Here is a 17,946-nt window from a genome sequence, read left to right as displayed (position 1 = left end):
CGACATTTCTTACCCGGACTATAATGTATTAATATATGTGGGGTTTGCCTTTCAGTATGCAATCGAAAAGGCAACCCCCACAATTTACTTGTTTTGCAGAAAGGGAATCCCCACAATGTTTATTTTCTTTTTCCACGTAGTATACTTGTTCCCAGTTTTTTATTACGGAAGTTTAAAACATACGTTACCTTTTGTTAAATCACCCGGAAGAAAAGTAGTAGTACCTGTGGTACATAACCTAAATTTAAGTGTACCTTCTTAAAAATGGCTCAACCACCTACCATTCATAAAGGCATTGTAAAGTCGGTTAGTATTTCCTAACTTAGGTACTTTTCAAGATTTTTCTGTCTTTCTGAGTAAGATTATAGTCAAATAAGATTGCAACTCATTTCATACATTATAATTCATGAACATAATAATATAGAAATATACAAATAATAAAGTTTGTTTTAAATTCAAAACGTAAATAAAGTATCCGAAGAAATATACATATATAAAAAATGATTTGCAATAATATAAGTTAAATGGTTCACTTTTTTTTGTAGGGGTATGCATTCGTATAAAAAAATCATGTAAAATTTTTCACACGGTTTTAATATTTTACCAAAATTTTAGGTTCTATCAGGTGATAGTGTCATAATTCGTGGTCAACCAAAAGGTGGACCTCCTCCTGAAAGACAGCTTGCTCTTTCTAATGTAGTTGCACCACGTTTATCAAAACGTCCTGGAGGAAATGTTGAAACTGCAGCTGATGAGGTAAATCAACATTTGATTAAGCATAGAAAACAAGCTATCCTAAAAATATATTAAATAAATCTTTTTTTTTTTAATAAAAATGCTAAATTTATGGTTTTGGAACTTTTATGAAATTCAAATATAATATTCACTTTGCTAATGAAGATTATTCAACATTTGGGCCGAATTCTTTAATAAAAGTTTTAGATTATAATAAAATATTAGTACCATGATTTGTTAGGTGTTACCAATTAGGTATATTGATTCATAGCCATATGCCTGGGAAAGTCGTGAATTTCTTAGGAAGAAACTTATTGGAAAAGAGATAGAATTTTTTATTGAATATAAAGTCCCTGGATCCGGAAGAGAATATGGTTGTATATTTTTGAAATCAAGTAAGTTATAAGTTTTTTATAATATATAAAAACATTTAGTCTTACACAAAATGCTATGGGTCACCAAACTAACAGTTTTGAAATACACACAAACACACACACAAATCATTATAAATAAAAACTCTGGTTGACTCGTATTTTATGTACGTAAACAAAAAAAGTTAAAAGCGTAACTTTTTTATTGCGTAGTAAAATGTAATTAAGAAGTTCTTTTGTTTTTGGAATATTTTTAAACAAAAGAGTTTGCATAATTTTTAACTTAAAAGTATTCAAAGAAATGGATTTTAAACATATTTTAACAATTGTTGCATAATTATGCAATAATTATGCGCTTTTTTTTTAAATACCCAAAGTTGCGCTTTTAACTTTTTTAGTTTACTTACATAAAATACGATTTAACCAAAACTCTTATCATTTATTACTATTTTGTTGGTATGGATTTTTATGACCTTATTTTTTCATAAAAAATTCAATTATTTAAAGCCACTTAACTGTAGGATTACCTATATAAATAAATATATATATATATCAGTTTTCTCCGTTTATCCAACACTTTCGTGCTCAAGTCTTTTTGCACTCGCCCACACACTTGCAAAATCTCTAATGAGCACAAAAAAAAGCGCTTGTCAAAAAGATAAAAACGTTTTGTTTTAAATTGCATCAAATTTTTTTGATCATTTGTACATCTTTTATGAAAAATGGCTTATTTTACCAATTTTTTTAAAATTATTTTATGCATTTGTTCAAAGCATTCATTTTATTTAAGTAGCATAAAAATGAATTTTTTAAATTGCACAGGCTAACTTAAAAATGACCATCCTGCTAGCGCTTTTTTGTGTGCTGGCATTAAATTTCAAACGGGGAAGACTGATATATATATATAATATGAACACTTTTTAGTACATAATTTTTAATATGTACACTAATGATTACATCAGGCTCTGGTGAATTGCAAAGTATTACTGAAGAACTTGTTTCAGAAGGTTTGGTTGAAGTTCGTCGTGGAGGAATTAAGCCATCTGAGTGAGATTCTATTTTCCTTTATGCAAGTAATTTTATTTTATTAAGGTAACAATCTGTTTAAATTTTTTTTTTTAGTGACCAAACAAAATTAATTGAATTGGAAGACCAAGCTAAAGCTTCAAAGAAAGGAAAATGGTCAGGTGAAACTACAGTAAGTTTCATTCCTTAAAATAGTTAAGTTCTTAAAGTGAATTTTAAAAGTTGAAAATTGTTTTGAAATTGGTTAAGAAACTCATTTTGTTTTATAGACATAAAATTTATTTTGATTTACTTGATTAACTACCAGGGTGTTAATGAGTGTTGACTTCTGTAAATAAGTTTGATTTGTAAAAACTGTATCTGGAATTATAACCTGTAATATGTAACTTAAAGCACCCCTTGGAATTAGGAATATATTATATTAGGAGGTTGGCAATAAATTGCTTACTTTGGACTGATTTTTTTGCTGACTTTAAACTGATTTTTAGGTTGGCATTGCTGAATACAGACCTTAGTTTTGAGGGCTGTTAAAGTATATGTAACTTAACTCTTACTATTTTTCCAAAATTTTCTAACTTTTTCTCAAGGAAAACAAGCCATTGAATGAGATGGAAATCATTTATAAAAATGTTCTGTTTTGAATTTTATTTTTAGGAGCATGTTAGAAATATCACATGGAATATTGAAAATCCTAGACTTTTTGTAGACCAAAAGAAAGGCAAACCAATAAATGGTATATTATTGATGGTTGAAATTAAAATGTATTCTCATTATGATAATACATATATTTTTATTTTGATCGACTTATATGTTCTTTTGATTGACTTTAATGTTTGCTTGATTGACTTGTATGTTCTTTCGATTAGCTTAAATATTTGTTTGATTGATTTATATGTTTCTTTAATTGATTAATATGTTTGTTTGATTGGTTATATTTATTTACTTTATATTATACCATTCTTATTTAATATACCAATCACTGTAATAGTTTTAAAACCTGCAATTGAAAAGATTGCTTTAATAAAATCTTTTAAATTATAATAATTTCTACTTAAATTTTTGGACTTTTAGTACTGTGACATACATTTGTTACAATAAAAAATGAAATTTTACAAAATTGTTGTTTAGACAGATTGTATCAAATATCAAGCATTTGCAACACCAAAAAAAAACATTTACAAAGTTTGTAGAGTTTTAGGTCAACACTTAAATTATAAAACTAAAATGTAGATTTTTAAGTTAACATTCAAATTATATAAGTAGAGTGTGGAATCAGAATTAACTTGATTAAAAACATAAATTAATGTTGTTTTAAATATGTCTATTGTATATGACATCAAAAGTATACAGTTTCTTTTATATTTTAAGTTGTTTACTAATTTTACTGAATCTCAGAAGTTGGGTTCTAGAGACTTATGGAAAATTTTTAGCAGTTCTATTAACATTAAGTCTAACATTCCACCCCTTATCTTATTGCCTCTCCCAAGAATAAAGACAAACCTTTTTGCAAAGAATTTATCTCTAATCAAACTAATTGGTCTTAAATGACCAATTTTTATAATTCATCTCTAATGATTACACTCTTTCTGTTATCCCAAAGAATCAAGGTAATCGATTGTAAGACATCTAAATTGCTCAGGGTTCCATCACATCTTTAACTAACAAACTTCTAATATATTGTCTTGATTCTATTAACTTACTTTCTGATAATCAATATGTATTTTGATCCTTTCATTCTACTACTGATAACATGTATCTGTTATAGTTAACATGTCACTAGCAGCAGTAGTAGTAACTGTTATAGTTAACATATCTGTACTACTACTGACAGGTTAACTGTTACAGAAAAGTTTTACTATGCATTAGAAGCGCCATAGAAAGAAGTGTTAAGGCAAGGGCTATTGTTCTTGACATATAAAAGAACTCACAGTAACCACAGTAAGAAATATTTCCTTGATGGACAACTCTCTTCTTTAATCCTTGTAATTTCCAGACCCAGAATTTAATGGAAACAAAAAAGTTTGAATCTCTGTCCCATAGTTATACAGTTGTCTCTTTTTTATTTTGACAAGTACTACCGTTTTTGTTGCTTAGACCAACTGTCTTTATTTATTCCATTAACCAAAACTCTAGCTCATATGACTTTTCATTCAGCATTCATTTTGATCTAAAAGCTTATATCTACTTATGTCTAGTTTTTTCCTTGTATTGTAGTATATATATATTTATATATATATATATATATTTATATATATATATATATATATATATATATATATATATATATATATATATATATATATATATATATATATATATATATATATATATATATATATATAATGCTATTGTTATTATCACTTTGACTTTTATGTTGAGTTATTAGTAAATTTTAATTCTTGGTTTATTTAATTCCTTTTCATTCATAAAATGTATTAAAACATTAATGTCAAACCTATACTTTTGAATAAATTTTTTATCTCTTTTACAGTTAAAAGAAAGTTTTTCAATTTTAGTTTTAACTTTTTCCATAAGTATATTTGAATGAATTAAAATAAATCTTTTTAAAACTTATTTAATTTAAAAGTTTCTTAATATTTTCAAAAGGATTTTATTTAAAACACAAAAACTGATTGAAAAAAGGTTTATCATAGATGATGTTTTATTTTTGTATTATCTGCTGGGTTTTTCTATTTTATTCTCTAAGTTTTTAAATTATTCAATAATAATAATAAAGTGCTAAGACATTAGCAGATACTCCAGCGGAACCTGATTTGTTATGACAGCTGTATCTAGCTTAAATGTTTTATAAAATATTTCTTAATAGTTACATTATTCTTTATCTATTAAATATTTCAAATAATTTAAGTGTTGTGTATTGGTTCTAACAGAGTTGTTCCAACTTGTTTCATTAGTTCAGCGGTATTTGTAAAGAAATTGTAATTTGGTGTGCAGTCTTTTACCAGCTCTGCTTTTAGTTTATAATTATGAACACGTGTTGTATTATTGACAATGTTCTATTACTAGTTAATGTTAATTGTTGATCAAAGCTGTGTATTTTTAATGTATTTAATTTATTAAATATTGCATCACCCTTTTTATGTTATGTCTCTTTGAAATTCCAAGTATATCAAGTCTATTTTGTTAATTGTTAATAATGGTGATAACCTTGTTACTTGCCTTTTGTACTAATTCTTTAATATTGACAATATTAAAGAATTTTCTAATTCTTTAATATTGCCAACATAATATGGAGGCCACTACATATTTCAGCACTGGTCTGACGAATGTATAAAAATTTCACCATTAATATATTTAATGGTGATGCATGTACCAATAGTTCTATTTACTTTATCGCATGCATAATTAACCTGTTTTTTCCATTTTCAAATCGTTTGGCAACATAATGCTCTAGTCCTTCTCATAGTAACTTAATGCAATAAGGTGGACTTAACCATCTTTCATTGTTATTATATAGTTGAAGTCATTATTGTTTTTGCCAAAATATATAACTTTACATTTTGCGTAATTTAATTCCATCGACCATCCATTACACCACTGAACCACCAAATTAAGACTATTTTAAAAAGTGTGATAATCATTTAAATTATTTATTTCAGTAATAATTTTGGTATCATCAGCATATACAAGGCTCAAATTAAGTGTAATATTTTTGTACATTAAGTGTAATCTGGTAATATTTCTAGTCCTCAAACTCTTTTAATGAAACGGTCAATTTATCATATTGAAAAATAATAAAAAAATAAAACAATACATTTACTACTGAAAAAATAATAAAGTCAAAACATATTTTAAATCATTGTTTGTTTAAACACCGGGCATTTTAAATTTAAAAAAACTATATAAAAATAATAATAAATACTAAAAATACGAATGATTTTATATCATAATTTTAAGATCAATATAGATATTAACCGGGATATAATTTACTTTGGTTTTGCAGTATTTCGCATAAATCATTAATAAAAATAATAAATAGTAATGGCCTAAAACACTTTTTTTTTTGTTTAGGATTTTTATTTTTGTTTAAGGATTTTTTTCTTCCATATTTAAGATTAATTATTGTTATTATCTTGTTAAACTTTCTTTCAATTTTCAGATGAATTATTGTTATTATTGTTATATCTTTTTAAATTGCATTTTTTGTTGTTACTTTGTGTTTAGTGTTTGTTGGTATAATATTATTGGTTTATATCTTAGCTATGTTTTATGTTTAAATCTTTTTTGATTTTAGTTTACTACAATTTTTTTTTATGATAAACTTATTGCTGACTATGATATGTGAATATGTTTTTCTTCTTCGTTTTGGTCTTCTTTTTTATTTTTAACCATCTGTTTATTTTTCTTAGTTTGTATTTCTTATCCTTCTTGATATAACTTTTCCATAAGTATTTCATGTCTCTGTGAGCTTTTATTGTTCAGTCTAGTTTAAGCAACACAGATTTTTTGCATCATATTTAGCATAATTATTAAGTTTAACAATATATTTTTAGCTGTGATTGAAATGGTAAGAGATGGTAGTACTATTCGGGCATTTTTACTTCCTACTTTTGAATATGTTACTGTTTCAATAACTGGAATTAAGGTAATTATTTATACTTTTGCCATTTTTGAACCCTTAAACATATAGATAAAAAATATTTTTTACAAAATGTTGTTGTTACATTAAAATTTGTATTTTCACTTTTTTAATTTCCTAGCCTGATTATAAAAAAGCTAATAAGATTTTTTTGAATTTTGACAAAATAGTAATAATGTTCAACAATAAAACAAAACAATAGAAATGAATTGAGATCCAAGTTTTCATACTTCAAAACACAACATTTGCAATTGTTTACTTCTATTAATTTTTTCATCAATGAAATTTGTGTAAAAGGTTATTAGTGGCATACATTATGTTGTGTGCCACCAATTATAGAGCATTATTAGTTCTGAAATCCTAATCTTAGTGTGTACATTTCACTTAGAAAATCTTAGTGTGTACATTTCACTTAGAAAATCTTAGTGTGTACATTTCATCAAACTATGCTAGTTATTTTGCTTTGTTAGTTTTCTTTATAATCTTAACTTTATGTAACTTTTCCTGGCTTGTAACCTTAATGCTATTTAGTTGCAAACGACTAAAATTGAAGTTTTTTTTGAATTTTTTTGTAAAAAATAAATAAATATCAATTTTTAAATTATTACATTTTACAGGTTTTGACAGGAATGGTGTGCAATTGAACGCTATTGCTGACCACGCTAATGATTTTTTTTGTTGTTGAAAACTTGACCACAACTGTTTTAATGATTTAAACATTTCAAAAATGCGCTGAAAAAAGAAGTGCTAAGCTAAATTTAAACTAGGAGAAATTACAAAAGCTAAAGAAAAAAGAAATCAATTCCTTATGAAAAAGAAAATATATAAGCATTAAAATAAAACTCAAAGCCAAAGTTACTTTTTGTTATGTTTTTAATTGCATTTGAAATGTATTACTTTGAAACTTATATTTTTTAACGTTTTATTAAAGTTATGCAAATTGCTTTTACAAATTACTTTTAATTATTGTCTAATAAATTAACAAGTTTAATTTAATTTACTGAAAAGTGAAACAAAGAAATTGTATAAAATATTTTTTCAAAAAGTTGCAAAACAAAATATTGTTTAAAAAAATGGCTCCTGTGTGACCATTCAGCGAAATTTATATGCCAAAGTTTTTAAATAACAATTCTTTGTAAAAATAGAAACAAAAAGAAATAAAGCAAACAAATCATTCCGTTGGAATTGATTGGAATTGGAATGATTTGGGAAGATTTAATTTAACCTTAGAGTAACTTAAAAAAATAATCATTTAAAAGGTTTTTAGAAAGTCATGGAAAAATAGTTTCAAATGTTTAAATTTATTATAAAAAATACATGCTAACTAAAAAAAAATTTTAATGCAAGATTTAATTTACACAAAATTTTAAATTTAAAAAAAAATTAAAATAAAATTTTAAACTATCATTGTAATTAATTTTTTATTTTATTTAAAGCCTTTGCATAAAATAAAAACTTTTAAAAAGATCAAGGAATAAAAGAGATTTATAACGTAACAATTTTTTTATTACATTCACACATCAGAACAGCTGTGGTCAAATTGTAAAGAAAAAAAATTATAATCATGGTCAGCTACAGTGTGCAATCGCACACCATTCCTGTCCAAGTCTGCATTTAATTTTTACTAGATATTGTAGTTACTGTTACTTCCTGCTTACAAAAAATGCAGAAATTAAAAATAAATTAAAACAATTCCAAAAACTTGTGAAGATTTTGATATTCTTTCTGATGATCCTATAAAAAGAGAAACTTGCAGTAATTAATAAAAAATTAAGTAAAGTATTTTTCACTAATACATAAATTATATGTTTATTTAGTGTCCACAGTTTAAACGTGAGGGTGATGAAGAAGTAGCAGAGCCATACGCGATGGAAGCAAAGTACTTCACAGATTGTCGATTGCTGCAAAGAGAAATTCAAATTATTTTTGAAGGAGTTTCTAATCAAAATTTGTTAGGTACTATCATTCATCCAGCAGGAAATATTGCTGAGTTACTATTAAGTGAAGGATTTGCAAAGTGTGTTGATTGGAGCATGGGTGTGCTAACAGTTGGTCATGAGAAGTATAGACAAGCTGAAAAGTGAGCAAAAATTTAATTAAATTTTTAAATTTAATATATTAGTTTTTATTATAGGTAAAAACTTCAGGTTTTAGATGTATTTAATTTATTCAAAGAGGTTTATTTTAAATATAGATTTTTTTTTCATTTAATGTAATTACAATAAGCATTCATGGGACTAGGGACATTAAGAGTTCTTAATATCTAGATAATACCTACCCAAACCCTCAGTCAATGTATGCCCTTAAGCCCCCACAGCTTTTTATATCAATATGATGTCATCAATGACTTTTTATGCAAAGCTAAGTACAAAGATGTGTGTTTGTGTGTGTGTGTGTGTGTGTGTGTGTGTGTGTGTGTGTGTGTGTGTGTGTGTGTGTGTGTGTGTGTAGTTTATGCAAAATCATGTAAAAATCTTTGTTCTCATAGGGCGAAAATTAACTTATATTTGTTAACAATAAAGTTATAAAAAGCAAAACAATTACAACTACAAAATACTATAGTTGCTGTATTATAAAAGTAATAAAACTATAATAGTGTTATTACTTTTATAATGCACTTATAACTTTAATAATTTATTGTTTGCTTAAACAACATAAGTAATCCTAAATTTTATTCGAAGTAGAAATTCATCAAGAAAAGATAAAATGGATATTTAAATAACATTAAAAACCATATTTTGGAAACAATTGTTTAAATTATGAAAGTAGGAAAATTGCATAATTTAAAGTGTATCTGTAAGAATGTATTCTATCTAAAATTTACAGTATGATGAAAAATGTATTCTACCTAAAATTTACAGTATGATGATCTCCAAATGCTCAGACAAGTTGATTTCCTTTTAAAACAAATGTTAAATATTAAAACAAAATAAATGTATATCAAGAAAAAATAACTTAGTAGTTTAAGACAAAGTTTGCCTTCACCATTTTAGTCAGAATTTTAAGTCTTTAAAATATACTTTTTTTTTGACACAATTTTCAGACTTTACAATTTGTTAAAGTGCATTTAATTCTTAAGAGTTTCAGTATTAAAAGAAGTCATATTAGAAACATTGTTGCATTTTTGAAGTAGCATTTTTTTTAAACAAAAATGATCTGTATAATATTTGATTTGTTAAAATACATTTAGTAGCCTTTACAAACCTAGATCTAATAACTTATTATTTATATCTTATTACTTAATTCAAAGGTTTGCTAAAGAAAAGAAACTGCGTATTTGGAAAGACTACAAACCATCTACAACTTTGTTAGCCATTAAAGACAAAGAGTTCCACGGAAAAGTAATTATTATTATTAATAAGTATATTTAATGGCTTTTTAATAAACTTTTGGAATAGTTATTTGTTTAATAAGGACAAAGAGTTCCACAGAAAAGTAATTATTATTATTAATAAGTATATTTAATATGTTTTTAGGTTGTAGAAATAGTTAATGGTGATGCAATTGTTGTCAAGGTTTCAGGTAATGAACTGAAAAAAGTGTTTTTTAGCAGCTTACGCCCACCGCGTGCTCAGCCAAAAGATGATGGTGTTGTTGAGAATGGACCTTCTAGAGATGGTAAGCGAGGCAGACCTTTATATGATATCCCATACATGTTTGAGGCTAGAGAGTTCTTACGTAAGAAGTTAATTGGGAAGAAAGTTAATGTTATTGTTGACTATATAAAACCTCCTGGAGATGGCTACCCTGAACGGCTTTGTGCAACTGTGAAAATTGGTGACATTAATATTGCAGAAGCTATGATCAGCAAAGGTTTAGCTGGGGTTTTGCGCCACCGCCAAGATGATGATCAGCGATCTTCTTTGTATGATGATTTACTTGCAGCAGAGAGTAGAGCAGCAAAAAATGGTAAAGGTATACATAGTAAAAAAGAACCACCATCACATCGAATTGCTGACTTATCTGGTGATGTGAGCAAGTCTAAGCAATTTTTGCCATTCTTACAAAGAGCTGGTAGGTCAGCAGCAGTTGTTGAGTTTGTAGCAAGTGGCTCAAGAATTCGACTGTATTTACCAAAAGAGACATGTTTGCTAACTTTTTTGCTGGCTGGAATATCTTGCCCTCGTGTTAAGACTTTTAATCCAGCAGGAACTCAGATTTCTGAAGATGAACCCATGGGAGCTGAAGCTTTTGCAATGAGCAAAGATATGATTTTACAGAGAGAGGTAGTTTATATTTACAGTCTTAAGTTTACTGTTCATAGTCTATATGTATTTACATCTATTATATATACATATATATTTGCATAAATATCCATATTTACATATATATCCATGTTTACATCTTGACTTTACATATATGCTTCATTTATGCAGGAATTCCAGACCAAAGATAGACTTAGTAAATACAAAAAAACCAAGTCATGCAAACAAATTTTAAACAAAGTACATTGCTTGAAAAAACATTAAAAAAAAAACATATTCGTTAAAGTCTATGTAGGCCTTATAACTTACACTACCCACAAAAAAGAAATTGGAGGTTTAAATCCACCCTACATTTTACTCTGCTCAACCTGTTTTGCTGCCAGGAGTGGGGAGGGCTTGTTTAACAAGGTTTGTGGTTTAGAGTCGAGAGAGTGTTGCAAATGAAATAAAATATAAAATTCTTCTTTTAAGAGTCCTTTTGACTGTAGTGGCCCGCTCTGTCACTTGTAACATAGAAACATCAATGGAAAAAAGATTGTGGTTTTAGAGAAAAATTGGATATAAATTAGAGATGCGCCAGGGACCCGGTAATTCGGTGGTTTTAATGAGTACCCAGAATCAGCCATTTTGTTGATGTACCCAGCCCTGGGTATCTTTAAAAATATTTTTAACAGACTTTAAGTGCTGTAACTAATAAATAATAAGAATAATAAAACAAATTTTGTTTAAGTTTAAATTGTGTAGAAATATTATTAACCGGATAAAAAATAATGCTTCAACCAATAAACTTCTTGATAGTTTCAAATGTTGATAATTCCTATGTGCTAAATCAAGACGTGTCTTACTTAAATTACATTTTTGTAAAACGAAATAATATTAGAATTCGAAAGAAAAAAAACAGCTAATTGCTTCTTTTTATTGTTTAGAGCGCGAGAGAAAAATGAACGAAAGTTTAATACTTTGCATTGATCGTTTTAAATAAGGTTTTTGCTAAATAATAGTTTACAATAAATAATAATATATATAGACATGGTTTTCAAAGTGGGTGGCACACTAGTTCATTTCAAAAAAAATACCTTGGTTTCTTATAAAAATTGTCAATTTCTTTAAAAAAAAAAAGAAAAGAAAGAAGGTTCACACAAAAAAAGTAGGGGAGGGGTGTGCCCCTTCAAAAACAAGAGGGGACACACTCCCTTTTGTTTCTGAGGCAAGCAATCTACCACTGCGCCACGGCTGCTAAAAACAAAGAAATATTGCATAGTTTTAGAGGGTTTTAATTATTATTTAGCTGTTTTTAAAAATCTAAAATCTGTTCTAATAAAGTTTTCAATCAATTATTGTCAGAAAATTATTTGTTTGTCTTCTTTTTAATTATTTCGAACACTGATAACGTTTTTGTCACAAACAAAAAATCATAAAAGAAATTAAAATGAAATACAGCAAAAAAGTATTGTCTAAATTATTTTTTATTTGTATAAATTTTTTTTTTATTCTTACTTTTTTTAATGGGCTCAGTACTCGGACCCGGATTTTACCATCGGGTACCCGGATTAGGGGACCCACCATATACTGGTTCCAGCACACCTCTAATACAAGTTAGAATGTTTTATTTTAAATATTTTGACGCCCTTTTTACAATCGTATTTTTAAAGGTTTGCTGCATTTAATTTAAACAACTTTATTTAAATTTTCTTTCTTTTTTTTTTTTTTGTGCATCATTTGCTAAATTATCTTTAAAGAAATAATCTTAAACACTGAACACTTTTCTAACATTTTGTCATTAACAATGGTAATTTTATAAAAAAAACTTCTACAATTACAATATGTTTGAAATATCTAAAGATTATTTAGATATTCCAAAAGATATTTTTTAACAACTGAAGAACTAATTGATGACCAGTGGTAATCCAGCTGCTTTTAGATAAGTTTAGCAACCATCTATGTCTAAATTTTTGTTATGAGTTAAGTTTCTAAAAAAATATTTATTCAATTTGTTTATTTAACAGTAATAATAAAAATTTACAGATGAAATTAAAGTTCTTGAGTATATAGAGTATATAGTTTAAATTGAAAAAAGCTTGACAAATAACAATAATAAAAAGCCACAACCAATGTTAATATAAAATTTTGTTTGTTATAAACATTATAATAAAAAGAGGGATGACAAAATTGGAACATTAGATAAAATAATATTCAGATATCAAACAGTGAAAAAAAGAGGGTAAACAAGTTAAAGTTAAGTGCATATCAATTAAACAATAGAAAAATAAAGATTGCACAAAGTCAGGTATGCTTACTATTCTACATAAACAATTGGTTAAATAATTGAATGAACAATTGGTTAAATAATAGAATGAATGAATAATAGAATGGTTTTGTTGCAAAGTAGGTTATTTTCTCATAAATTTACGTTAAGCTAAAAAATTTAATATCTGAAACATTTAGTTCTGTCAGTATAACTATTTTCTGTTGATATTTTTTTCAAGACAATTTTTTTTGTGTCTTGAAGACTTTTTTCTTGTTTTTTTGTTTTGTTTTTTTCTTATAGTAAAAATATTTACGACATGAAAAAAAAATTTTTAATTACCTTTCCAAATTTTGAAAGGTTTTAGAAAGATCAGCCAAGACTGTGAGTGATAGCTAAAGAGAGTGAAAAAAAAAATTAAAAAAAGGTTGTATCATAAGGTGTTAATCATTCTTAAGGTTTTAATACAGTATATTAATGAATAGTAATATAGATCTCATATTTTTGTAAACTATGAACACAAACTAATATATACTGCTCTAAAACAGTTGATTTTTTTTTTTTTTTTTACTACCCAAAAAATTTAAAAAGAATAATATATATTTTTAGGTAGAAGTTGAATTTGAGAGTATTGATAAGGGAGGTAACTTTGTTGGATGGCTATTTATTGGAAATATTAATCTATCAGTTTATTTGGTTGAGAAGGGCTTAGCAAAGGTTCATTTTTCTGCTGAAAAATCCCCTTACTTTAAAGCACTACAAAATGCTGAGGAAGTTGTTAAAGCTAATAGACAAGGAGTATGGCAAGGATATGTTGAAGAAGTTCGTGAAAATAATACTATTGAAGAATCTACTGAGCGAAAACCCACATATAAAAAGGTATGTTATACAATCTGTAATACTGTTTTTTACTTATTAAACTGTTTACTGTTTTTACTTATTAAAGTTAAATGTTGTTTCATATCATCATATATCTTTAAAAATGTTAGTTTCTGTAAACGAAATAACAAATATAAACAAAAATATAACTGCAAATATAACAAGAAATTAATGTCATATTTCTACATTTATGTATTTTTCTATATTTTATTCTTTAAGTACTCTACCAATAAATATTATTTAAACTTTTTTTTATGAAGGTCATTGTAACAGAAATAATTCGTGGCACAGATTTCTGGGCTCAACACATTGACAATGGTAGTTAATGAAATTCTTAAAATAAAATTTATGAGAACAAAATTTTTGACTTTAATAGCATTTTTTTTTTTTTTAAGCATAATTTTTTTTTAACTTATTTTTCAGCCAAAGCATTTGAGCAAATGCAACAACAACTGAGAACAGATTTAGTTGATAACCCTCCTTTACCTGGAGCATTAACTCCAAGAAAAGGAGAACTTGTTGCTTCTCTTTTCCTTGACGGGTTATGGTATGGAATTCTATTATTTGATTTTTATTATAGCTCAATAATAAGTTATACTAATTATGCATAACATATTAAACTCTGATCTCAATGTAAATGATATGTATCATTTGAGTTCAGCTGTTATTTAATAAAATGTTGACAACAATTGCATGATCACTTTATGTATTCTTGAAAAACAAGTTCATTAAATTAAAGTTAGAAGTTGTTTTGTTAATTAGAAGGTTTTTTAAATTAGAGTTAAAAGTTGTTTTGTAGATTAGGTTTTTTAATCTCTTTTAAATAAATAACTTGTTGTAAATGTTAATTCAAATTTTTATAAGGAAAAAGTTTATTTTCTATAAAGTATTAGTTAACATAAAATGTTAATTATGATAGCGTGTTATCATAATTAACATTTCATGTTAACATTTCAGATAAAAGTTGTGGATAGCATAGTTGATTTGATAAGTAGATTGGTGACAAAGTAGTTACCAGGTCTTAGCAGGATTTTTTATACAGTGCAATCTTTTGTGTTGCTTTTTAACTGCTTTGAAAGTTTTTATTAATTTAATTTATTAACTTAAAGTTACTTTAAATATACGAAATAAACTCTATACTAAATAATACAAATTATTAAGAGATTTTAAATTTTTATGATTTTAAAAAGGCATTAATAAAAAGTGATTAGTTTTTTTAAATAAGCAACAGCTTCATGACTTGGTTAGATCCAATCTTGTTAGTAGCAACATAAGTTCAGCAAAAATTATGCGTTTATGTAATAAAGTAGACATTCAGGTATAACAAAGTAATTTTTAAGTAGGTTACTTGAACTGTGGATTTTTAATTATTAATCAATAAGAAAAATTATTAATTATTTGATAACCCAATTTGAGTTAAGCCTCTGTTGACCGCTTATCTAAAGTTAGATGATGGTATGAGAGTATGTACACAGGTTGTGAGCTAGTTGTCGTTAAAATAACCATACATGTTGTCATTTAAGAAAGCAATAAAATTTTTGATTTTCGAAAGTATTTAGATGAATTTGATTTAGGAAATAAGTATAAAACTTACGATAATATTTATGTTAAATAGGTACCGAGCACGAATTGAGAAAGTTGAATCTTCAGAAAAAGTTCATGTTTTATATGTGGATTACGGCAATGTAAGATAAGTTTTGTAACTTTTTTAAATACATTTTTAAAATTATTTCTTGAACCTCATGAAATTTGTTTTCAGCGTGAAATCATTCAATCTACAAAATTAGCTTCTTTACCTTCAAATTACGCTAGGTAATTTTATAGTTTGTGATTCATTTTATATTGTTTTTCAAACTTTTTTTTTTTTTTTACATAAACAATTTACCTTCAGCTTTCCTCCTCAAGCTCGTGAGTACACCCTTGCTTGTTTAAAAGTACCACAAGATGTAAGTTTTTTTTTTTTTAATTAGAATACAGAAGCATTAAAGTAATATAAAATCGTTTTTCACAAATTGTTATATGGGAATTAATGGTTTTAAAAGAAATTAGTTTAGAAAGTGATGTTTAGTTAGAAATAGTTATTTTTATAAATCTAGTTTTAGTTAAAGTTTAGTTATATTTATTAAAGTTTTTCAGGGTTCCACTGTGAAGTTCAATGACATTTATTGGAATGAATTATTTTCCAGAATCAATAATAATTGTTTGATAGAATTTCAAACGCTTCATTCATATCAAAGGTTAAAGAGATTGCTTTAATATTTAGGAGGACAATATCGAAGATCTCACCCGAGCATTTGCTAAGGAAGCCTTGGTAAGATTATTTAGTGTTTGTTAAAATTTATTTATTTAACAACTGTTAGGCTTATGCAAAATTTTGCATAAATAATGCAGACAAATTTACTTCTAAAACAATAGACATACTACTACTAACTTACACTTACTAACACTAGAATAACGTTGAAATTACTGGAATAAAGTTTTAAAAAATTGCAAATTCTGTATTATTTATGGAAAACTTTGCATAAATAATGCAGAAAATTTTACTACTGAAACAATAGACAAATTACTAAAACTAGAATGACGCTTAAAATATTGAAACAAAGTTTTAAAAAGTTTTAAAGAAGTATTATTTATACATTGTATATGATTGATCTTATAACGATCTGTCAGGACCTGGTTTTAGTTTTTTGATGTTTTTCTATTTGCCACATTTCTGTTTTAATGTAAACTGTTTTTAATATATGTCAACATAATTACAGTAAATTTCCGATACAACATAGTTATAGCAGATTTTTGAAGCATCTAATAGAAAACGTTTTATTTTGAATTTTGGTTATTAAAACGTAGAAGTCTTTCGCAACAGGTTGCTATGTAAATTTACATCACAAATTAAGGAATTTTGTGCTTTTTTTAATCGTTTTTTTAAATTCGTTTTCAATGCTTATTTGTAGTGTAACGTTTTTAGAACAAAGAGTTTTCACTTAACGTTGAATACAGAGTTAATGGCCAAGAATTTGTATCATTAACCAATGTTGATAGTAAACAAGACTTAGCTTGTGTATTGCTTGCATATGGCGTTGTGTTAGTTGAAAATCGTCGAGAGAAGCGATTAAACAAACTTGTTCACGATTATAATCTTGCTCAAGATATCGCTCGGAAAGCTAGGGTAAGTTGATTTTTTTAACGACATATAGTTAAAGTCACTTTAATTAAGTTACTTAAAGTTAAAGTCAGTTTAAGTGAGAACTTACATTTTTTTTTACATTTACAGTTAAATCTTTGGCGTTACGGTGATTTCACTGAAGACGATGCTCCAGAATTCGGTGGTTAGCATAGTTTTTGTTATATATATCGGACTCAGTTTAAAAAAAATCAATAGTATGTGAACTCATTTTAAAATTAATAAATAAATCGAATTACATGATGGTTTAGTTGCTTAAATTGTTTTGAAGAAGTGCAAAGCTTTTGTTTTTAGATTTTTATATATATTTTTTTAGAGGGTTTATATAAAGTTATATGGTTATTTATTTTATAAGTAGCATTTAAACGCATAAATATATTCGTATAAGGGAGTAATATGAATATGCATAGTTTTTAATATTTATCTGCATATTTAGTTTTACGCTTTAAATAATATTCAGCAATTGCATTAGTTTTACTTTTGTATACTTTTTTATGGTTGCAAAATTAGAACGAAAATTTGTGCGGATTGCAACATCCGTAATAGCTTGGTTTTTTAAGGGAAGAAAAAAAGTTGAGAAAAAGTCTGACATAAGTTATATAAGTTTTTTAACAATTTTTCACGAGCAAATTTCGCGTCTTTCACTACTAGTTTTTTTAATGTGCTAATAATTTTTATTTTCTGAACTATTATTTAGTTTACAT

At 26.3% G+C, this 17,946-nt stretch overlaps 1 protein-coding gene across 1 annotated transcript; it reads left to right on the top strand.

Annotated features, from left to right (window-relative positions):
* Positions 1-45: 45 nt before the first annotated feature.
* LOC100212724 (staphylococcal nuclease domain-containing protein 1) lies at positions 46-17,482 on the top strand. Its single transcript, XM_065812157.1, has 19 exons — positions 46-306; positions 616-756; positions 1,007-1,130; positions 2,069-2,153; positions 2,229-2,304; positions 2,787-2,865; positions 6,647-6,738; positions 8,550-8,812; positions 9,983-10,073; positions 10,209-10,958; positions 13,792-14,061; positions 14,322-14,379; positions 14,485-14,608; positions 15,677-15,746; positions 15,821-15,873; positions 15,953-16,007; positions 16,325-16,372; positions 17,027-17,227; positions 17,333-17,482. The coding sequence occupies exons 1-19, from the start codon at positions 265-267 to the stop codon at positions 17,390-17,392; spliced, it is 2,682 nt and encodes an 893-aa protein (XP_065668229.1). The 5' UTR covers positions 46-264; the 3' UTR covers positions 17,393-17,482.
* The last annotated feature ends 464 nt before the right edge of the window (positions 17,483-17,946 follow it).

The sequence above is a fragment of the Hydra vulgaris genome, chromosome 12 (genome assembly GCF_038396675.1).
Source record: "Hydra vulgaris chromosome 12, alternate assembly HydraT2T_AEP".
Classification (NCBI taxonomy): Eukaryota; Metazoa; Cnidaria; class Hydrozoa; order Anthoathecata; family Hydridae; genus Hydra; species Hydra vulgaris.
The sequence above is the reverse complement of the archived record's forward strand: the minus strand, read 5'-3'. Positions and strand labels throughout refer to the sequence as shown.